This window comes from Trichoplusia ni, chromosome 7, assembly GCF_003590095.1.
Source record: "Trichoplusia ni isolate ovarian cell line Hi5 chromosome 7, tn1, whole genome shotgun sequence".
Classification (NCBI taxonomy): Eukaryota; Metazoa; Arthropoda; class Insecta; order Lepidoptera; family Noctuidae; genus Trichoplusia; species Trichoplusia ni.
Genome location: NC_039484.1, coordinates 7,435,836 through 7,458,598, shown reverse-complemented (window position 1 = coordinate 7,458,598; position 22,763 = coordinate 7,435,836). Strand labels below are relative to the sequence as shown.

The following is a 22,763-nucleotide window of genomic DNA, read 5'->3' as shown; positions in this document are numbered from 1 at the left end:
AGTTACTAGTTCTGGCGGTGGTATCAGGAGAGCAGCAGTAATATATTAAAAGGTAGCAGGGGAGGATGTATTGATACTACATTTACGATTTTTTTTAAGCACGTAAGTAATTCAATCTTTGTGTCGTGGGGAGTTTTACAAACATACCATTCACATGCACAAAGACACCCAGACTCAGAACAAGCATTTGTGGATCACACAAATTTTTGTCCTATGCAGGGATCTAATCCGCGACACGTTGTGCAGAGTGGGTTTGGTGTGGTGACCTCAACCACTCGGCTATCCGTGCACTACTAACCTTCAAGTCACGAATTAGAGCAGATAGCACCAGTAGTGTATTTTGAGTATCAGGGGAAAAGTTACTAGTAGTCATGAGGATGATATCAGGAAAGTAGGTAATAGAGCAGGTAATGTACACGAGGGTGGTTTTAGGATGTCGATCTTGCTTAGGCGTGATTTTTATAATACGGCGATATAAATTACATCATTTCAGACCGGTGTGAATGTGAAGCAATTAATGATGACAATTATTAAGTTAGACTATCCAATACTGATAACGATTTTGATTATTAATCCAAGATTATCTTGCTATTGAGTATAAATAAGCAGAGCTCGCTTAGGATACAACTACAAGTTCATAACCTGTAAAATGAAGTTCGCTCTGGCTTTATTGGCTCTGACCGCGGTCACATCCGCGAGGAACATCAACTTCGAAGATGTCATCGATCTCGAGGACAACACTGCGTACGGTTACTTAACTAAAATCGGTCAGCCTTCTTTGGAAAGGATACGTAAAGCTGAGGAGGAGGAAGATGTTCAATCCAGAATCGTCGGTGGTTCTGCATCATCGCTAGGACAGTTTCCTTACCAGGTATGATATTACTTTGTTTCCTTAAGACACCTATTTACTAGAATTTTAAGTTTTAAAGTGATTAAGTACTAACCGAGACGATTTCGTGCAGGCTGGACTTCTCGCCAGCTTCGGAGGCGGCCAGGGCGTCTGTGGTGGTTCTTTGCTCAACAACAGGCGTGTTCTCACCGCCGCCCATTGCTGGTTTGATGGCCAAAATCAGGCTTCAGCGTTCACAGTGGTCCTTGGATCCGTCCGTCTGTTCTCTGGTGGCACCAGGCTGGCTACTAGTAGCGTAGTCATGCACGGAAGCTGGAACCCGAATCTTATTCGCAACGACATTGCAATTATCAACTTGCCGAGCAACGTAGGCTTTAACAGTAAGTATTTAACAGTAATTTTCACTACCACTAATTCATGTCGTATGCTTAAACAACAATCAGTATTTGGTATTTAAACTGAAAATTATTCTTCACAACTTGTAACTAAACAACATATTTTTTGGTTTCAGATAACATTCGTCCTATTGCTCTGCCATCTGGTTCCCAGCTAAACGAGAACTTCGCTGGTAGCACTGCCACTGCATCTGGATTTGGTCTTACCAGCGACGGTAAGGAACTTTATTCATAAGTCGGATTAACCTTTGTGTTTTATTTATTGAGTCCAACTACATTGTTCTCATCCACAGGCGGTAGTATTTCTAGCAACCAGTTCCTGAGCCACGTTCAGGTTCAAGTGATCACCAACAATGTGTGCCGCAACTCTTTCCCTCTGATTATCCAGTCTTCCAACATTTGCATTAGCGGCGCCAACGGCAGAAGCACTTGCCAAGGTGACTCCGGTGGCCCCCTCGTTATTACTAGAAACAACGCGCCCCTTTTGGTGAGTAACTTTTAGTTATTTGCAGATTGCGTTTAACCTAATATGACTATAAAGACGATTCTCAGGTCTAGTTACTGATTAAAATTTAATAATATTTAATATGATAGTCAACTTCATAGAACTAAGTAATTTTTTTAGCTAAAGTTTATGGTATTGTTATCCAAATAATAAAAATGAATCTTACCAGTCTTCAAAAATAATTACAATCAGATGTCCGTTATAATAAAAGATTAGCTATTTCTCGCGACGTCGTCACCTTGGTAATGAAGGATTAAGATAAGGCAGGATTATTAAAAGATAATTTAGCAATTGTGAAGTGGAAGTTGAAAACCAATTAATTCAATACAATATCGCAAAGTGACCAATGGGTCTAAATAATTATCTTGCTCGGATTTATTTAACAGTTACATCACCTAAGATGTCCACTGAAATTAAATGATGTCAAGGGAAACTTTGTATAATACTTGTGAACTTGTAAACGCAACTTTAGCCGTTGACACATCGTATGCACAAAAATGATTTGCCTTTTCTGCTTTATAATGGTATTTTTTTATCGTTACAGTGATTTTAGAGAGTATTCGTTTAAAAATAACAGAAAATAATTTACTCCTCTCTATAATATAAGAAAAAATCTTCTTCTACCTTATTTACCTAATCTTGTATCCTTACAGATTGGTGTCACTTCCTTCGGATCTGCCCGTGGATGCCAGATTGGTTCCCCTGCTGCCTTCGCAAGAGTCACCTCATTCGTCTCCTGGATCAACAGCCGCCTTTAAATTGCTATGAAAAAACTTGAGAAATAAAAATCATCTTTTAAACTATGATACTATCTAGTTACAATGTTTTTTTTACCCAATAAGGTAATCTATACCTGAAGTGTGATTTATCTCAGGAATTGGTTGTTGGTAATGGATGCGAACAATGAAGCTGGACTAACAAATTCCAGGATGTGATTTTAAATAAAACACGCATTATTAACCAGGGCTTGGAAGCCGTTCTAAATGTACCAATAAATTGTGGTTCATAACCAGGTTATTTGTAAAACGCTCGTTTAGGAACGATTTTATTTTTCGATCAATAATACTTAAATAAATAAATGCAGACAACATCACATGCATTGTTCTGAACCCAAAGTGAGTTGTTGCAGATACAACGAAGGTACCACAAACACCCAGACCCGAGAAAATATAGAAATGTGAATTTTTACAATTGACCCGACACTAGCGACACCTTTAAACTGGTGCGTACGCCCCTTGACCATGGAGGTCGTCAATAATTATGATCGCTTTGATAATTTGAAACGGCAAATGGGCCGACCTCAGTTCAGTTGATGCGAGACGATATCCGACGGAACGGATAATTTTTTTCTGCACTAACACATATAAAGCCCAAATGCTCCATGCATTTGGGCTTTATATGTGTTAAACTTAAAGCTGAGCAAGTAAACATGATACTGAAGTCGATCTGAATCGAACAATTAAGCGAGTGATTCTTATCGTTATTTCGAACGAAATCCGTTTTATATCCCTGTTTTACTCTGTAAGAGTAAAGAAAAGAAAGTGTACTGAAATTTACCAAGTATACGAGCCCCGTTTCTTATTCAACTGAACTTTGTTGAACTTGAGTTTTTTCAACCGGTGTGAGTTTATAAAATGAAATAATATTCCAGAAATATAAATTATTAAAAGCCTATATTGCCCGGCAACTTTGTAATAGATAAGAAGTCTTTGCAATTAGAGTGGGGTTCTAGGTACAATCCTACACTAGACTACGCTACAACTACCTAGTGCCAACAGAGGACTAGGTAGCTGTAGGGGACAGATACTTAGTTCCTCCACGGGCAAATGTAAACTGACTCATCCAGAGCGGATCGATCAATTAGAGCAGCCTGCAAAAAAGTTAACAAGTTAATCCCTACTAATATTATAAATGCGAAAGTAACTCTGTCTGCCTGTCTGTTACGCTTTCACGTCTAAACCACTGAACCGATTTTAATAAAATTTGGTACAGAGATAGAGTTGACTTTGAGAAAGAACATAGGATTGTTTGTATTCCGGACTTTTGAAGAGTACTCTAGGAATCGCGATAAAACCGACATCGAACGCGGGCGAAGCCCCGGGCGAAAAGCTAGTATTTTATATTTTTTAACAGTTGAGGAATATCATCTCATCTTTGCGCGCTGTACTATGTGTGCGTGCGTTTAAAGAGATTTATTAAGGATGCATTGGTGGTTGAAGCAATAAGTTTTTAATGAGAAACGGTTAACAAATAATACGTTCGATATCATCGTTCGGTATCGCTACAAGACATAAAAAAAATAACCACGATATGACAAAAATCATCCCTCTTCATCACTTAATAATTCAATATGGCTATTTTTTTGTATGAATAGTGTCTATAGTTGTCTAAAAATTTGCATGCCGATTTCAGTAGGCTGAATATGAAGAACTTTTATGTATCATGACTAATCATGAGGGTGGTAAAATAACATATTTCTGGAAAAATGAATTAATCTGATTGATACCTAGGTTTAATATTTTTGTTCTCATTATTTGTCGATGAAAAAAAACTCTTTTATTACTACAATGTTTGTTTGTAGGCAAAAGATGACTCCTTTAGTTTGGTTGGTTATAGCTTTACAAAGCAAGTTAATTACGCCCATTCATGGGCTTAACTTTGCACTACTGGTGAATCTGGTGATTCTGCAACACTTCACCCGAAGTAAGGGGGTTAAGAAGGGTATATAAAAAAAAGATTGTTAAGAAATGTCTCTACAAAATAGAATACCAACTATAAAAATGGAAATATGGTAATATGTATGGATTTCTATTCACAAGGAGCAGGTTTACCAAAGTATCTCAACCAGGTGTCCCAACATAGGCAGGGTATTAATGGTTCTTTGACACCTGTCAAAGGAAAATATCGTAAGGTTTCCAAAAAATGGAATCTGAAATCGCCACCCGACAATGAGCTGGCGTGGTGATTAACGCTCAAACTTACCCATATTTACCCGGATGAAGCTAGTATACAATCTATACATAAATAACTTTTAAACTTAAAAGCTTTTGATGTATTTTAAAATATTAGTTCTGAGAAGATTTTTTTTATTTTTGTTCAATTTTGTGATTTATGAAACATGAACATAATTGTAATTAACAAGTCCTAAAAAATATCTAACCTATTTAAGCTTAATATTTGTTATGGACACCTTTGGAACCTACCGTACTGAATTTGGCTAGCTAATAACCGGTCAAGTGCGAGTCCATTTCGCGACACTGAGGGTTTCGTATAAGTAGGCTAAGAAAAACGATTTGCTTGGATGACAGATAAATTGGAGGTTATGGGAATACAGGAAGAGGAAACATTATGTTGATTTGTGAGTGGAATGAATAAGAAAAATGAAAGTAATGAGGGTTGTGTTCATATGCCGATGCGATAAATAACTTGATATCATGGAACGCGGCATTGCTATTATACATGCATGAGGTACTCCAACAGGTGGGTACTCGAAAAAAATATTTGTCACCCAGAAAATGTATGACCACAACAAGACATAGTTTAACAGGCAACTAGGCACCGGTGAACATTTCATACAATTGGATTCAATTTATATATTTCAATAGAAAAGTAAAAAAACATAATTTTATAAAACAGCTGGGTTTTTCATTAGAAATTGATAAATAATGAATTTTGGGTGCACATCCAAAATTGATTTGTAACTTCATACACTCCAGGAAAACCACATCGATGAGATATATGGCGAAGCAAATGTTGAAAGGGGCTTTAAAATACTGTCGAATGACCTTACTACACTGCAAAGAAAAATTGTATGAAAAAGCTTCCACACAAGTATTGCAAGTAACTTGTAATTTCACCACAGCCCAATAAATACCATACGTGTTATATTGTAAATACAAGTTTATATATAAAAGAAAATGATTAATAAAAAAAGTTAAGCTTCCTCTCTCGTTGTGCCCGACAGGGTTCATGTTATGATCTATTTATAAGTTTAGGCACCACCTAAGAATACATGTGGAATGCAATAAAAGTATTGAGTATTGAGATGGTTTTGAATTTGTTATAAAATAAAAAATATGAACACACAACAGTTGTTATAAAATAAGTTTAGTTTTAGATCCGGATATGATTTGTTGTAATTTTGAGGCACAGGACAGTTTCTGAAATCGAGAAACGAAAATATAAACGTGGAAAATTACACTCCAGCTGTGTGTGTTTAAATAATTTTCGCTTAATAATTTGGAAACAAGAAATTTGTTAAAAATGGTGCTGATTGAATCCTTTTCCCTAAAATTAGCTTCCACTGATCGCGCCCGAATGCATCAGATAAATCCATGTGATCCGGTAAAGATTAATAATAGCACTATTCTCGAGAATGAAAGACTAAATTATCCCTATAACAAAATTTTATTTTAAGGCGTTGAATGACTATACCGCTAACAGGTCGAACTAAAACGAAATATTTCTTAAATCCCTTTGTAACCACTGTCTTTCACTCGCGCAAACAAAAAAATGAAAATGAAAATTAAACTCAAAAGAAAGATAACTAATCAGTTTTTTTAATCATTATCTAGCAATCAAAGGCAAGAAAGGGTATAAATAAGCAGAGCTTCAGTTTTTGACACAACTACTAGTTCAGTATCTGTAAAATGAAATTGGCTCTGGCTTTATTGGCTCTGACTGCGGTCACATCCGCGAGGAACATCAACCTCGAAGATGTCATCGATCTCGAAGACATCACTGCGTACGGTTACTTGACTAAAATCGGTCAGCCGTTATTGGAAAGGATTCGTAAAGCAGAGGAGGAGGAAGATGTTCAGTCCAGAATCGTCGGTGGTTCGACATCATCCCTAGGACAGTTCCCTTACCAGGTATGACGTAATTTTGTTTGATTAGTGTCTTTGGTGATATTTGTCTGTTGCATTATTTTATTAAAATTCCTAAACACTCCGTACAGGCTGGACTTGTGATCACCTTAGCATCTGGTCAGGCTGTGTGTGGTGGTTCTTTGCTCAACAACAGGCGTGTGCTTACCGCCGCCCATTGCTGGTTTGATGGACGGAACCAGGCCAGACAATTCACAGTTGTACTTGGATCCGTCCGCCTGTTCTCTGGTGGCACTAGGCAGACTACTAGTAACGTGGTCATGCACGGAAGCTGGAACCCCAATCTCGCTCGCAACGACATTGCCCTTATCAACTTGCCGAGCAATGTAGGCTTTAACAGTAAGTATTGAAAATCAACCTGTTTTTATACTTATTTTGTGGTCAAAGCAAATATCCTTCTAGCAACTACACAACACAATACTTCTTTTTTCTGCTTTCAGATAACATTCGTCCTATTGCTCTGCCTTCAGGTTCTCAGCTTAATGAGAACTTTGCCGGAACCAATGCCGTTGCATCTGGATTTGGTTTAACCAGAGACGGTAAGGAGTTTTATTCGTTAGTCAGATTTACTGTCCTGTTGTTATTGTAAGTTTGACTACATTGTTCTCATCCACAGGTGGCAGCATTTCCAGCAACCAAGCCCTGAGCCACGTCACACTTCCAGTGATCACCAACAACGTGTGCCGCAACTCTTTCCCTCTAATTATTCAGTCTTCCAATATTTGCACCAGCGGCGCCAACGGCAGGAGCACTTGCAGCGGTGACTCTGGTGGTCCCCTCGTTATTACCAGAAACAACAATCCTCTTTTGGTAAGAAACTTAAAATCTTAGTTGATTATTAATTCATCATCATCATCAACCGATATTCATCTACTGCTGGAGATAGGCCTCCCCAATTGCACGCCTTCGATATTTATTTTCTTCTGCGAGTTTTATGCATCTATGTTTATTAATTAATTTCAACTTAATAAAAGATTTGAACAATGGTCTTAATGAATGCGGCGTTGCTCGTTGTCTACTTTTCTGCCAACTATTTTGTTTTGTTTAAAAGGTAGATTCTCAAGTCAATTCTCACTCTCATTCCGTTAAGTGGATTTTAGAATCATTTTTTATATAATTATGTACGTGGATATTATGTAGGATTTCTGCGCTAGGTTTATGCCAACCAATGCCGAAGTTTTACAATTTTCTTGTGTTTCTACAGATTGGTGTGACTTCCTTCGGATCTGACCGTGGTTGTCAGGTTGGTTCCCCTGCCGCCTATGCTAGAGTTACCTCGTTCGTCTCCTGGATCAACAGCCGCCTTTGAAGTGTTACAAAATATCTGTGAAATGAAAAACAATATTAAAATAATTATGGCATCTGATTTAATGTTATTTCTACTTCTCCCACTCTTTAGGATGATTCAATGATGTCAAATCGAATATCTTGGTTTAGTAGCTCAATGGTAAACAACAAAAAAAAATTGTATCACACTTGAAAATAGTAAATGTAGCTCACGAAATTGTTTTAAAAATCAAAGAAGAAATAGCCGCTACGTCAGCTCATATTTAAGGGCTTCGGATGAGTCCGAAACTGGTTAGGCTATGTTGGTGAACAGGCGTAAACTTATTAAATAAATGATTCCGAATCTGCCTCACAAAAGTTATAATATACAATAATATACATATATATATATTAAACAAAACTTTATGACTTTAATGGAAAAAAATACACGGTAGTGGTGATAAAAAAATGGTCTGTTTAAACATGATTAAAGTACATATTTCGATTGTTAATAAGCTTGCTTAAATTATTTTACTAGCATAAGTATGCCAAATTGAATGTCGACCGCTGTTGCTGACGCGTGTAAAGTCGAGGGGAGGTTAAAGGTAAAGGCCTCTTCTTCCACATCTCTCAATCGTCTTTACCAAAATCCATCGATTCATATTCAGTACTTGAATAATATCATTAGTCCACCGCCTCATTGGCAAAAAAAACATTTTTATGGGTCACTCCATCTTGAGATCTTAATAGTTTATTTTTTGTCAGTGTATCTTGAGACGTGCGACATATCTGCCTACTTTATTTTTCTGTGAGATCGTGGCTAAGAGCGTCTGGTAGCTTAGTGTTTTGTTTTATAATCAGGTTCTCTACTTTTGGAATGTTCATTAAGTTCAAAATGTTAGAGCGTCTGGACGGTTGGTCCTTTGTCTAATAGTCACATTCTCTTTGAATCTTCATTAAATTCAAAATGCTCCTTTCCATTGCTGTATGAGTATTATTATGTTGGCTTACTTTTTTGTGTATGCATATGTTTGGTTACCATACAGTCAGCTTGTAAGAATAAGTATGTCGAAGATGACTTTTTCTAGATATTATGTTATTGTTTCGTTTGAACACATCTATCAGTGGGCAAATTTTTTTTCGAACATTATAGCAGTACTTACTTACACGATTCTTTTTGTCGGACTTCGGGAAGGAATCAGTACAACTGGCGACGTCGCGTCGCCTGCATCTATTGCTTGGGAACTTGAGGTAAACATGGAACACATTAGGCTGCCTAACTTAATTTAGGTTTAGATGTGTTTCGCCGGTTCTTTAATTTTAGCCGTAAACACTAAATCACTGAACAGAATGCTAATGAATGATGCATGGCATTTGCATTCCTAAAAATGGGTTCAGAGAATTTAAATTAGAAATATTTTTTCACGGATATTTTTAAGGAGAAATTATTTCTAAGGGCTGCTCTGCTTTTTAAATTTATAGTCAGCGGTACAGATGTCTTTTGTTTGAAGACGATATTTTTACATTTTGTGACTTTTTAATTTTCAATGTTAATATAAAAAAATGTAAAAATACATTTAAAATTCATCCAGCTACAGGATTTGGGTCCAACCTGCCGTCAGCTGTGCCATGTCAGGTGGTACCGCTTTTTGAATCAAGCTGGACCCAAACTGGCAAGAACCTCTGTAGGTGAGGGTAGAGGCTCGTGGCTACCATAGGCACATACGAGACAATTATTAACGAGGCCATCTCACACATGATTACCTCGTCAGTGAAATCCAAATACATACATATTTATATTTTTTTTGCATTTCTTTCCCACTTCAGGGTAATTATGGATAATTGATTACAACCGATAATTAATCAAATATTAATTATTAAAATATTTTTCATTTTTGTAAACAATAATAAGGTATCTCATTAAACCGTTCGATAAAAATGCACAAACATCAAGATTATTTTTCATAGAAATTATATCAGTTTGTTTGTGTATTTTTTAATTTTTGACAATAATTCCATATCCTACCTGGCTTAGTGCCATCAATCATTAAGTATTCACGAGTGATTATGAAACAAATAAATAATTTATTTTATCCTTATCTTTTAAAGACAGATCGTCAAAAATTAATGCAATAAAAACCCAGAATCGAAAGCGAAAAATTAATAAACGTAGATATTATATTAGACTTCAAATATTGTAAAAGGGAAAATCCAGAAATTAGTCGGATAAAGTATAGTAAAGCTTTTGTATTCGTGGGTATCTATATTGCTTTTGTATTTGTAATCCACTCTTCTTTAAACACGACACCTATTAGTATATTATTTAAATATAGAGTATTTACTTTTCTATAGGCCCGAGAATCAATGGCGGAATGAATTAAACGTATATAGATGTCGTGGACTAGAGTATGTATGCGTTTTTGAAGCGCCGTGAATGGATTAGATATTTCAAAATAATGATTTATTTTATACTAGCTGGCCCGCGGCTACCCGCTACAAATCAAAAATGATCCGACGGGAATATGAAATCGAGATTATGTATTGTATCCTTACTATTACTAATATTAAAATGTGAAAGTGTGGATGTTTGGATATTTGTTACTCAATCACGCAAAAACGGTTGAACTGATTTGGATGAAATGTGGTTTGCATATAGCCATTCACATAAAAAAGAAAAAAGGGTACCTTTTATCCCCATTTATTAAATAGTTCCCTAAGGGAAAGTTGGAAAGGTGTGTAAAAGCTATAAGATCACTAAGGGGATGTATTCCCATGGAAACGGGGATCACCGAACGCTGTAAACTGAAGTCCATTCCTCGAAAAAAATCATACATAGCTCCACATATTAACACCATGAACTACGTCAAACTGCAACAGCCTTTTGGCTTGCTCCTTCCATTTCAATGCTAATGATGAAATTGTATTACAGACAGGTTGAAGATCTTTTTAGATGGTTAGCTGTCACCAACCAGTACTTGGTTCATTCATACAAATACTGTGAGTCACAAAATTTAACATTAAAGCCTCAAATAGAGAAGAACAAAAGAGTTAATACGAGAAACAAACATTACTTAGCTGTTCATGTTTCTCGTTTCCAAAGAATATGCAACTCGTTTATGACTTAATGTATGGAGTATATTTTGAGTTTCCACAACAAGCTTTCCTAAGTTAAAGATAAAGAAAATTCATTCTCTTATTGAGTAAGTCGAAACAATACAGAAAAATGTGAAGATGAGAAGGAAATAAAACAGGCAAAATTAAACAGCAACCCATCTGTTACCTCGATTACTACAAAAACGAATAAAAAACCGGCCAAGTGCGAGTCGGACTCGCGCACCGAGGGTTCCGTACAAACCTGCAAGGTTTACAAAGTTCGTTCATTACGACAATCGAGTCATATAAATATATATGACTCGATTGTAAAACGTTGCTTCATGCCAAATTTCAAGATTCTAGGTCGACTGGAAGTACCCTTTAGGTTTTGATTCCCTTGCGAGTACTCGCGCGTTTCAAAATATGCAGCTTAAATTGCTGTTTCTTTTGATTGCGTTGACATAGAAGTTTGATTTTGTTACAGCTTAAAGGTATTATAGACCTGAGTATTTGGTATGAATTTCAATTTAATACCTTTACGCGTTTATGAGGAAATAGGTAGTAAGTTTAAAATTATTAAAAAAAAAAAAATTATATGATGTAACTAAAAATTTAAGGTTTTCGGAATTTTTCCTTTATGTGTGCTATAAAACGTAGCTTCATGCCAAATTTCAAGATTCTAGGTCGACTGGAAGTACCCTTTAGGTTTTGATTCCCTTGCGAGTACTTGCGAGTTTCAAAATATGCAGCTTAAATTGCTGTTCCTTTTGATTGCGTTGACATAGAAGTTTGATTTTGTTACAGCTTAAAGGTATTATAGACCTGAGTATTTGGTATGAATTTCAATTTAATACCTCTACGCGTTTATGAGGAAATAGGTAGTAAGTTTAAAATTATTAAAAAAAAAATATTATGTGATGTAACTAAAAATTTATGGTTTTTGTAATTTTTCCTTTATCTATGGTATAAGACGTTGCTTCGTACCAAATTTCAAGATTCTGAGTTCACGGGAAGCACCCTGTAGGTTTTGATTCCCTTGCAAGTGTCGAAAATTTGCGGCATAAACGGCTGTATCTTTTGATTGCGTTGCCTTAGAAGTTTGATTTTTTCACAGCTTCAAGGGACAGTAGACCTGAGTAATTGATATAAATTTCAGCTTCATACCTCCACGCGTTCCCGAGAAAAAGGGTCTTGACAGACGGACGGACGGACGGACGGACAGACGGACGGACAGACGGACAACAAAGTGATCCTATAAGGGTTCCGTTTTTTCCTTTTGAGGTACAGAACCCTAAAAACGAAGATGGATAAAGATACATCATTATGTAGAAGTTTTCAACAACGCAATAGGTATTATTTAATTAGATCACTAATTTCTTTCAACGTCATTTAAGACCGCTTCTTATTCATAAAATCATTTGAAGATTATAATAAGTCGTATCTATGTAATAACACTCACACATGCATAACGGATTGTCCTGTAAGTGGTGTAGGTACCAACGACCAAATACCAACGGAGTGTGGGTGATAGGGGCAACTATTTTTTAACAAGAGCACTAAAATTATTCTCTCAGGTCTTATAGGGTTAAAGTTGTGATTTTTTTAAATAAAGCAGTGAAATGAAATAATTGAATATTTATTTTTATTGTTTTGGTGGATAATTCCGTTTCAGATTTCCATAGCGAAGTCAAGATACTAAATGAATTGAATCGGAAATTAATCTAAAATTATCTTCCACTGATCACATCCGGATGCTCCAGAGAAATGAATGTGTGAAACTTAAGTTCCATTTTCGAGAGTCAAAAACTCAATGATCCTTTTATTTTAAGGCGTTTAAAACACTATTCAGCTAATCTGTTGAACTAAACTAAAAATATTGCTTAAATCGATTTGACACCACTGTATTTGACTTGCTCATATAAAGTAATGGACACGATCGGCACATTTAAACCGCCCAAGATAGATAACTAATCGACTTTTGCTTATCAAAATTATCTTGCAATCATAGACAAAAAAGGGGTATAAATAAGCAGAGCTTGAGTTTTAAAAACAACTACAAGTTCAGTACCTGTAAAATGAAATTGGCTCTGGCTTTATTGGCTCTGACCGCGGTCACATCCGCGAGGAACATCAACCTCGAAGATGTCATCGATCTCGAGGACATCACTGCGTACGGTTACTTGACTAAAATCGGTCAGCCGTTATTGGAAAGGATTCGTAAAGCTGAGGAAGAGGAAGATGTTCAGTCCAGAATCGTCGGTGGTTCGACATCGTCCCTAGGACAGTTCCCTTACCAGGTATGGTGTTACTTTGTTTTATTAGTATATGTCTTGATCGTAATATATCTGTCCATTGAATGATTTTATTAAAATTCCATTACTCTTCGTACAGGCTGGACTTGTCATTACCTTACCATCCGGTCAGGCTGTGTGTGGTGGTTCTTTGCTCAACAACAGACGTGTACTTACCGCCGCCCATTGCTGGTTTGATGGTAGGAACCAGGCCAGACAATTCACAGTTGTACTTGGATCCGTCCGTCTGTTCTCTGGTGGTACCAGGCAGACTACTAGTAACGTGGTCATGCACGGAAGCTGGAACCCGACTCTTATTCGCAACGACATTGCCCTCATCAACTTGCCGAGCAACGTAGGTTTTAACAGTAAGTATTGAAAAAAAATATATATTTAACCACATCGTTTGATTAAAATGGTTCGTACACAATTTTTGTGTCGTCGAATGAGATGTCGAAGCAATTGTCCGTCTAGCAACTACACAACATAAAACTTCTTTGCTCTACTTACAGATAACATTCGTCCTATTGCTCTGCCTTCTGGTTCTCAGCTTAATGAAAACTTTGCCGGAAGCAACGCCGTTGCATCTGGATTTGGTCTAACCAGAGACGGTAAGGAGTTTTATTTCTTAGTCAGATTAATTGTAGTTTTGTATTGTAAGTTTGACTACATTGTTCTCATCCACAGGTGGCAGCATTTCCAGCAGCCAGTCCCTGAGCCACGTAACGCTTCCAGTGATCACCAACAACGTGTGCCGCAGCTCTTTCATAATTATTCAGTCTTCCAATATTTGCACCAGCGGCGCCAACGGCAGGAGCACTTGCAGCGGTGACTCTGGTGGTCCCCTCGTTATTACCAGAAACAACAATCCTCTTTTGGTAAGAAACTTAAACTTGATTATTAATTCATCATCATCATCAACCCATATTCATCTACTGCTGGAGATAGGCCTCCCCAATTGCACGCCTTCGATATTTATTTTCTTCTGCGAGTTTTATGCATCTATGTTTATTAATTAATTTCAACTTAATATAAGATATGAACAATGGTCTTAATGAATGCGGCGTTGCACGTTGTCTACTTTTCTGCCAACTATTTTGTTTTGTTTAAAAGGTAGATTCTCAAGTCAATTCTCACTCTTATTCCGTTAAGTGGATTTTAGAAACATTTTTATATAATTATGTACGTGGATATTATGTAGGATTTCTGCGCTAGGTTTATGCCAACCAATGCCGAAGTTTTACAATTTTCTTGTGTTTCTATAGATTGGTGTGACTTCCTTCGGATCTGACCGCGGTTGTCAGGTTGGTTCCCCTGCCGCCTATGCTCGAGTTACCTCGTTCGTCTCCTGGATCAACAGCCGCCTTTGAAGTGTTACAAAATATCTGTGAAATGAAAAACAATATTAAAATAATTATGGCATCCGATTTAATGTTATTTTTACTTCTCCCACTCTTCAGGATGATTCAATGATGTCAAATCGAATATCTCAATGTTTTGGGGTTTAGTAGCTCAATGGTAAACAACAAAAAAAAAATGACACTTGATAATAGTAAATGTAGCTCACGAAATTGTTTTGTTTAAAAATCAAAGAAGAAATAGCCGCTACGTCAGCCCATATTTAAGGGCTTTGGATGAGTCCGAAACTGGTTAGGCTATGTTGATGAACAGGCGTAAACTTATTAAATAAATGATTCCGAATCTGCCACACAAAAGTTATAATATAAAATAATATATATATTATAAACAAAACTTATGACTTTAATGGAAAAAAATACACAGTAGTGGTGATAAAAAAGGGGACAAGTGCGAGTTGAACTCGCGTGAAGAGGGTTCCGTACGATGTTACCTATCATGTTTTTGGAGTTAAAAAATACGTTCTCCCACACATTCCACCTGCAAATGTAAGTTGGTACGCACAATATTGAGTGATTTACAATGTTATTTTAATATCAATGACTTCTTATAGGTTTTCCTAGAATCTATAAGGAGAAAACTAATTTTCTGATTTTTTTCATAATTTTAGGTTCAGTAGTTTCGGAGATAAGTGGGGGGAATGGTCAATTTTCGTCTATTTTCTTGAATAACTTGGAAACTATTTATTTTAAAATTACAAAAAAATAAATTTGGGATCTTCTCAACAAGACCTTTCATTTGATATGCCACACGATGCAGTTTAAAAAAAAAAATAATTTTCCCCTTCCCCCCAAAAATGACCCCCCATATTCAGATTTCATCTGCTCACGTCACACCTCTGTGTTTGAGTCACAGGAATTGATATGTGTACCAAATTTCAACTTAATCGGTTTAATAGATTCGGAGATAATTGACTGTAAGCGACGGACGGACAGACACACGAGTGATCCTATAAGGGTTCCGTTTTTGTATTCAGACGTACGGAACCCTAAAAAATGGTCTGTTTAAACACGATTAAAGTGCATTGTCATTCGTTTGCTTGCTATGCACCATAAAACGTAAAACGAATGACAACATACTTTAGTTCACATTTCGATTGTTAATAAGCTTGCTTAAATTATTTTACTAGCATAAGTATCCCAAATTGAATGTCGACCGCTGTTGCTGACGCTTGTAAAGTCGAGGGGAGGTTAAAGGTAAAGGCCTCTTCTTCCACATCTCTCAATCGTCTCTACCAAAATCCATCGATTCATATTCAGTACTTGAATGATATCATTAGTCCACCGCCTCATTGGCAAAAAAAACATTTTGATGGGTCACTCCATCTTGAGATCTTAATGGTTTATTTTTTGTCAGTGTATCTTGAGACGTGCGACATAATAATATCTGCCCACTTTATTTTTCTGTGAGATCGTGGCTAAGAGCGTCTGGTAGCTTAGTGTTTTGTTTTATAATCATGTTCTCTACTTTTGGAATGTTCATTAAGTTCAAAATGTTAGAGCGTCTGGACGGTTGGTCCTTTGTCCAATAGTCACATTCTCTTTGAATCTTCATTAAATTCAAAATGCTCCTTTCCATTGCTGTATGAGTATTATTATGTTGGCTTACTTTTTTGTGTATGCATATGTTTGGTTACCATACAGTCAGCTTGTAAGAATAAGTATGTCGAAGATGACTTTTTCTAGATATTATGTTATTGTTTCGTTTGAACACATCTATCAGTGGGCAAATTTTTTTTCGAACATTATAGCGGTACTTACTTACACGATTCTTTTTGTCGGACTTCGGGAAGGAATCAGTACAACTGGCGACGTCGCGTCGCCTGCATCTATTGCTTGGGAACTTGAGGTAAACATGGAACACATTAGGCTGCCTAACTTAATTTAGGTTTAGATGTGTTTCGCCGGTTCTTTAATTTAAGCCGTAAACACTAAATCACTGAACAGAATGCTAATGAATAATGCATGGCATTTGCATTCCTAAAAATGGGTTCAGAGAATTTAAATTAGAAATATTTTTTCACGGATTTTTTTAAGGAGAAATTATTTCTAAGGGCTGCTCTGCTTTTTAAATTTATAGTCAGCGGTACAGATGTCTTTTGTTTGAAGACTATTTTTTTACATTTTGTGACTTTTTAATTTTTAATGTTAATATAAAAAAATGTAAAAATACATTTAAAATTCATCCAGCTACAGGATTTGGGTCCAACCTGCCGTCATCTGTGCCATGTCAGGTGGTACCGCTTTTTGAATCAAGCTGGACTCCAACTGGCAAGAACCTCCGCAGGTGTGGGTTGAGGCTCGTGGCTACCATAGGCACATACGAGACAATTATTAACGAGCCCAACTCACGCATGATTACCTCGTCAGTGAAATCCAAATACATACATATTTATATTTTTTTTGCATTTCTTTCCCACTTCAGGGTAATTATGGATAATTGATTACAACGGATAGTTAATCAAAAATATTAATTATTAAAATATTTTTCATTTTTGTAAACAATCATCAGGTATCTCATTAAACCGTTCGATAAAAATGCACAAACATCAAGATTATTTTTCATAGAAATTATCCCAGTTTGGTTGTGTATTTTTAATATTTAGAATAACTCCATATCCTACATGGCTTAGTGCCATCAATCATTAAGTATTCACGAGTCATTATGAAACAATTAAACAATTTATTTTATCCTTATCTTTTAAAGACAGATCGTCAAAAATTAATGCAATAAAAACCCAGAATCGGAAGCGATAAATGAATAAACGTAGATATTATATTAGACTTCAAATATTGTCAAAGGGAAAATCCAGAAATTAGTCGGATAAAGTATTGCTTTTGTATTCGTGGGTTCGTTAATCCACTCTTCTTTAAACACGACACCTATCAGTATATTATTTAAATATAGGGTAGGTACTTTTCTATAGGCCCGAGAATCAATGGCGGAATGAATTAAACGCATATAGATGTCGTGGACTAGAGTATGTATGCGTTTTTGAAGCGCATACATACTCTAGTCCAGGATGGATGGATCGATTAGATATTTCAAAATAATGATTTATTTTATACTAGCTGGCCCGCGGCTACCCGCTACAAATCAAAAATGATCCGACGGGAATATGAAATCGAGATTATGTATTGTATCCTTACTATTACTAATATTAAAATGTGAAAGTGTGGATGTTTGGATATTTGTTACTCAATCACGCAAAAACGGCTGAACTGATTTGGATGAAATCTGGTTTGCATATAGCCATTGACATGAAAAAGAAAAAAGGCAACCTTTTATCGCCATTTATAGTTCCCTAAGGGAAAGTTGGAAAGGTGTGTAAAAGCTATAAGATCACTAAGGGGATGTATTCCCATGGAAACGGGGACCACAGAACGCCGTAAACTGAAGTCCGTGCAGACGGAGTCGCGGGTGACAGCTAGTTATATAATAAAAACAAATATTGCTTTAAAAATCAAAATGGAGGATGAATTGATTATACTACTGGTTAACTATTAGTGGCCGAGAACTAAAAGGAAAGTAAATGTAGTCGTATAGAATATGTCAATCATAGTTTATTTTTCGAAAAAAAAACATACATAGCTCCACATATTAACACCATGAACTACGTCAAATTGCAACAGCCTTTTGGCTCGCTCCTTCCATTTCAATGCTAGTGATGAAATTGTATTACAGACAGGTTGAAGATCTTTTTCATTCATACAAATAGTGTGAATCACAAAATTTATCATTAAAGCCTCAAATAGAGAAAAACAAAAGAGTCAATACGAGATTGCGTTTCCACAACAAGCTTTCCTAAGTTACCGATAAAGAAAATTCATTCTCTTATTGAGTAAGTCGAAACAATACAGAAAAATGTGAAGATGAGAAGAAAATAAAGCAGGCAAAATTAAACAGCAACCCATCTGTTACCTCGATTACTACAAAAACGAATGAAAAACGAAGATGGATGAAGATACATCATTATGTAGAAGTTTTCAACTACGCAACAGGTATTATTTAATTAGATCACTAATTTCTTTCAACGTCATTTAAGACCGCTTCTTATTCATAAAATCATTTGAAGATTATAATAAGTCGTAACTATGTAATAGACACTCACACATGCATAACGTATTGTCCTGTATGTGGTGTAGGTACCAAAGACCAAATACCAACGGAGTGTGGGTGATAGGGGCAACTATTTTTTAACAAGAGCACTAAAATTATTCTCTCAGGTCTTATAGGGTTAAAGTTGTGATATTGTGATTATTTTAAATAAAGCAGTGAAATGAAATAATTGAATATTTAGTTTTGTTGTTTTGGTGGATAATTCCGTTTCTGATTTCCATAGCGAAGTCAAGATACTAAATGAATTGAATCGAAAATTAATCTAAAATTATCTTCCACTGATCACGTCCGGATGCTCCAGAGAAATGAATGTGTGAAACTTAAGTTCCATTTTCGAGAGTCAAAAACTTAATGATCCTTTTATTTTAAGGCGTTTAAAACACTATTCAGCTAATCTGTTGAACTAAACTAAAAATATTGCTTAAATCGATTTGACACCACTGTATTTGACTTGCTCATATAAAGTAATGGACACGATCGGCACATTTAAACCTCCCAAGATAGATAACTAATCGACTTTTGCTTATCAAAATTATCTTGCAATCAAAGACAAAAAAGGGGTATAAATAAGCAGAGCTTGAGTTTAGAAACAACTACAAGTTCAGTACCTGTAAAATGAAATTGGCTCTGGCTTTATTGGCTCTGACCGCGGTCACATCCGCGAGGAACATCAACCTCGAAGATGTCATCGATCTCGAGGACATCACTGCGTACGGTTACTTGACTAAAATCGGTCAGCCGTTATTGGAAAGGATTCGTAAAGCTGAGGAAGAGGAAGATGTTCAGTCCAGAATCGTCGGTGGTTCGACATCGTCCCTAGGACAGTTCCCTTACCAGGTATGGTGTTACTTTGTTTTATTAGTATATGTCTTGATCGTAATATATCTGTCCATTGAATGATTTTATTAAAATTCCATTACTCTTCGTACAGGCTGGACTTGTCATTACCTTACCATCCGGTCAGGCTGTGTGTGGTGGTTCTTTGCTCAACAACAGACGTGTACTTACCGCCGCCCATTGCTGGTTTGATGGTAGGAACCAGGCCAGACAATTCACAGTTGTACTTGGATCCGTCCGTCTGTTCTCTGGTGGTACCAGGCAGACTACTAGTAACGTGGTCATGCACGGAAGCTGGAACCCGACTCTTATTCGCAACGACATTGCCCTCATCAACTTGCCGAGCAACGTAGGTTTTAACAGTAAGTATTGAAAAAAAAAACATTTAACCACATCGTTTGATTAAAATGGTTCGTACACAATTTTTGTGTCGTCGAATGAGATGTCGAAGCAATTGTCCGTCTAGCAACTACACAACACAAAACTTCTTTGCTCTACTTACAGATAACATTCGTCCTATTGCTCTGCCTTCTGGTTCTCAGCTTAATGAAAACTTTGCCGGAAGCAACGCCGTTGCATCTGGATTTGGTCTAACCAGAGACGGTAAGGAGTTTTATTTCTTAGTCAGATTAATTGTCGTGTTGTATTGTAAGTTTGACTACATTGTTCTCATCCACAGGTGGTAGCATTTCCAGCAGCCAGTCCCTGAGCCACGTAACGCTTCCAGTGATCACCAACAACGTGTGTCGCAGCTCTTTGATAATTATTCAGTCTTCCAATATTTGCACCAGCGGCGCCAACGGCAGGAGCACTTGCAGCGGTGACTCTGGTGGTCCCCTCGTTATTACCAGAAACAACAATCCTCTTTTGGTAAGAAACTTAAAATCTTAGTTGATTATTAATTCATCATCATCATCAACCGATATTCATCTACTGCTGGAGATAGGCCTCCCCAATTGCACGCCTTCGATATTTATTTTCTTCTGCGAGTTTTATGCATCTATGTTTATTAATTAATTTCAACTTAATATAAGATATGAACAATGGTCTTAATGAATGCGGCGTTGCACGTTGTCTACTTTTCTGCCAACTATTTTGTTTTGTTTAAAAGGTAGATTCTCAAGTCAATTCTCACTCTCATTCCGTTAAGTGGATTTTAGAAACATTTTTATATAATTATGTACGTGGATATTATGTAGGATTTCTGCGCTAGGTTTATGCCAACCAATGCCGAAGTTTTTACAATTTTCTTGTGTTTCTACAGATTGGTGTGACTTCCTTCGGATCTGACCGCGGTTGTCAGGTTGGTTCCCCTGCCGCCTATGCTCGAGTTACCTCGTTCGTCTCCTGGATCAACAGCCGCCTTTGAAGTGTTACAAAATATCTGTGAAATGAAAAACAATATTAAAATAATTATGGCATCCGATTTAATGTTATTTTTACTTCTCCCACTCTTCAGGATGATTCAATGATGTCAAATCGAATATCTCAATGTTTTGGGGTTTAGTAGCTCAATGGTAAACAACAAAAAAATTTGTATCACACTTGCTAATAGTAAATATCGCTCACGAAATTGTTTTGTTTAAAAATCAAAGAAGAAATAGCCGCTACGTCAACTCATATTTAAGGGCTTTGGATGAGTCCGAAACTGGTTAGGCTATGTTGATGAACAGGCGTAAACTTATTGAATAAATGATTCCGAATCTGCCACACAAAAGTTATAATATACAATAATATATATATTATAAACAAAACTTTGTGACTTTAATGGAAAAAAATACACAGTAGTGGTGATAAAAAAGGGGACAAGTGCGAGTTGAACTCGCGTGAAGAGGGTTCCGTACGATGTTACCTATCATGTTTTTGGAGTTAAAAAATACGTTCTCCTACACATTCCACCTGCAAATGTAAGTTGGTACGCACAATATTGAGTGATTTACAATGTTATTTTAATATCAATGACTTCTTATAGGTTTTCCTAGAATCTATAAGGAGAAAACTAATTTCTGTATTTTCTTCAAAATTTTAGGTTCAGTAGTTTCGGAGATAAGTGGGGGGAATGGTCAATTTTCGTCTATTTTCTTGAATAACTTGGAAACTATTTATTTTAAAATTACAAAAAAATATATTTAAGATCTTCTCAACAAGACCTTTCATTTGATATGCCACACGATGCAGTTTTCAATTATTTTTTAAAATTTTCCCCTTCCCCCCAAAAATGACCCCCCATATTCAGATTTCATCTGCTCACGTCACACCTCTGTGTTTGGGTCACAGGAATTGATATGTGTACCAAATTTCAACTTAATCGGTTTTATAGATTCGGAGATAATTGACTGTAAGCGACGGACGGACAGACACACGAGTGATCCTATAAGGGTTCCGTTTTTGTATTCAGACGTACGGAACCCTAAAAAATGGTCTGTTTAAACACGATTAAAGTACATTGTCATTCGTTTGCTTGCTATGCACCATAAAACGTAAAACGAATGTATGAACAAACTTTAGTTCACATTTCGATTGTTAATAAGCTTGCTTAAATTATTTTAGTAGTATAAGTATCCCAAATTGAATGTCGACCGCTGTTGCTGACGCTTGTAAAGTCGAGGAGAAGGTTAAGGTAAAGGTCTCTTCTTCTACATCTCTCAATCGTCTCTACCAAAATCCATCGATTCATATTCAGTACTTGAATTATATCATTAGTCCACCGCCTCATTGGCCAAAAAAAAATTTTTATGGGTCACTCCATCTTGAGATCTTAATGGTTTATTTTTTGTCAGTGTATCTTGAGACGTGCGACATATCTGCCCACTTTATTTTTCTGTGAGATCGTGGCTAAGAGCGTCTGGTAGCTTAATGTTTTGTTTTATAATCACGTTCTCTACTTTTGGAATGTTCATTAAGTTCAAAATGTTAGAGCGTCTGGACGGTTGGTTTTTTGTCTAATAATCACATTCTCTTTGAATCTTCATTAATCACTGAACAGAATGCTAATGAACGATGCATGGCATTTGCATTCCTAAAAATGGGTTAAGAGAATTTAAATTAGAAATATTTTTTACGGATTTTTTCAATTAGAAATTCTTTCTAAGGGCTGCTCTGCTT

The 22,763-nt window shown here is 36.4% G+C and overlaps 3 protein-coding genes across 3 annotated transcripts; all 3 read left to right on the top strand.

Annotated features, from left to right (window-relative positions):
- Positions 1-619: 619 nt before the first annotated feature.
- On the top strand, positions 620-7,945 carry LOC113495901. Its single transcript, XM_026874902.1, has 10 exons — positions 620-871; positions 963-1,230; positions 1,362-1,460; positions 1,539-1,732; positions 2,404-2,505; positions 6,385-6,621; positions 6,708-6,975; positions 7,077-7,175; positions 7,253-7,446; positions 7,841-7,945. Exons 1-10 carry the CDS (start codon positions 650-652, stop codon positions 7,943-7,945), a joined length of 1,788 nt encoding a protein of 595 aa, XP_026730703.1. The 5' UTR covers positions 620-649.
- A 5,101-nt stretch (positions 7,946-13,046) lies between these two features.
- Positions 13,047-14,713, top strand: LOC113495948 (collagenase-like). The gene is made up of 5 exons (XM_026874953.1): positions 13,047-13,292; positions 13,387-13,654; positions 13,799-13,897; positions 13,974-14,164; positions 14,552-14,713. The coding sequence occupies exons 1-5, from the start codon at positions 13,071-13,073 to the stop codon at positions 14,654-14,656; spliced, it is 885 nt and encodes a 294-aa protein (XP_026730754.1). The 5' UTR covers positions 13,047-13,070; the 3' UTR covers positions 14,657-14,713.
- A 4,693-nt stretch (positions 14,714-19,406) lies between these two features.
- LOC113495621 (collagenase-like) lies at positions 19,407-21,084 on the top strand. The gene is made up of 5 exons (XM_026874445.1): positions 19,407-19,658; positions 19,753-20,020; positions 20,163-20,261; positions 20,338-20,528; positions 20,923-21,084. Exons 1-5 carry the CDS (start codon positions 19,437-19,439, stop codon positions 21,025-21,027), a joined length of 885 nt encoding a protein of 294 aa, XP_026730246.1. The 5' UTR covers positions 19,407-19,436; the 3' UTR covers positions 21,028-21,084.
- Positions 21,085-22,763: the final 1,679 nt, after the last annotated feature.

Excerpts from the sequence above, each read along its gene's own strand:
- LOC113495901 (XM_026874902.1), top strand. The coding sequence starts at position 650 with ATGAAGTTCGCTCTGGCTTTATTGGCTCTGACCGCGGTCACATCCGCG. Across the intron at positions 1,461-1,538 it reads ATTTGGTCTTACCAGCGACG|GCGGTAGTATTTCTAGCAAC; the intron begins GTAAGGAACTTT and ends TCTCATCCACAG. Across the intron at positions 7,447-7,840 it reads GAAACAACAATCCTCTTTTG|ATTGGTGTGACTTCCTTCGG; the intron begins GTAAGAAACTTA and ends GTGTTTCTACAG.
- LOC113495621 (XM_026874445.1), top strand. The coding sequence starts at position 19,437 with ATGAAATTGGCTCTGGCTTTATTGGCTCTGACCGCGGTCACATCCGCG. Across the intron at positions 20,021-20,162 it reads GAGCAACGTAGGTTTTAACA|ATAACATTCGTCCTATTGCT; the intron begins GTAAGTATTGAA and ends CTCTACTTACAG. Across the intron at positions 20,529-20,922 it reads GAAACAACAATCCTCTTTTG|ATTGGTGTGACTTCCTTCGG; the intron begins GTAAGAAACTTA and ends GTGTTTCTACAG.
- LOC113495948 (XM_026874953.1), top strand. The coding sequence starts at position 13,071 with ATGAAATTGGCTCTGGCTTTATTGGCTCTGACCGCGGTCACATCCGCG. Across the intron at positions 13,898-13,973 it reads ATTTGGTCTAACCAGAGACG|GTGGCAGCATTTCCAGCAGC; the intron begins GTAAGGAGTTTT and ends TCTCATCCACAG. Across the intron at positions 14,165-14,551 it reads GAAACAACAATCCTCTTTTG|ATTGGTGTGACTTCCTTCGG; the intron begins GTAAGAAACTTA and ends GTGTTTCTATAG.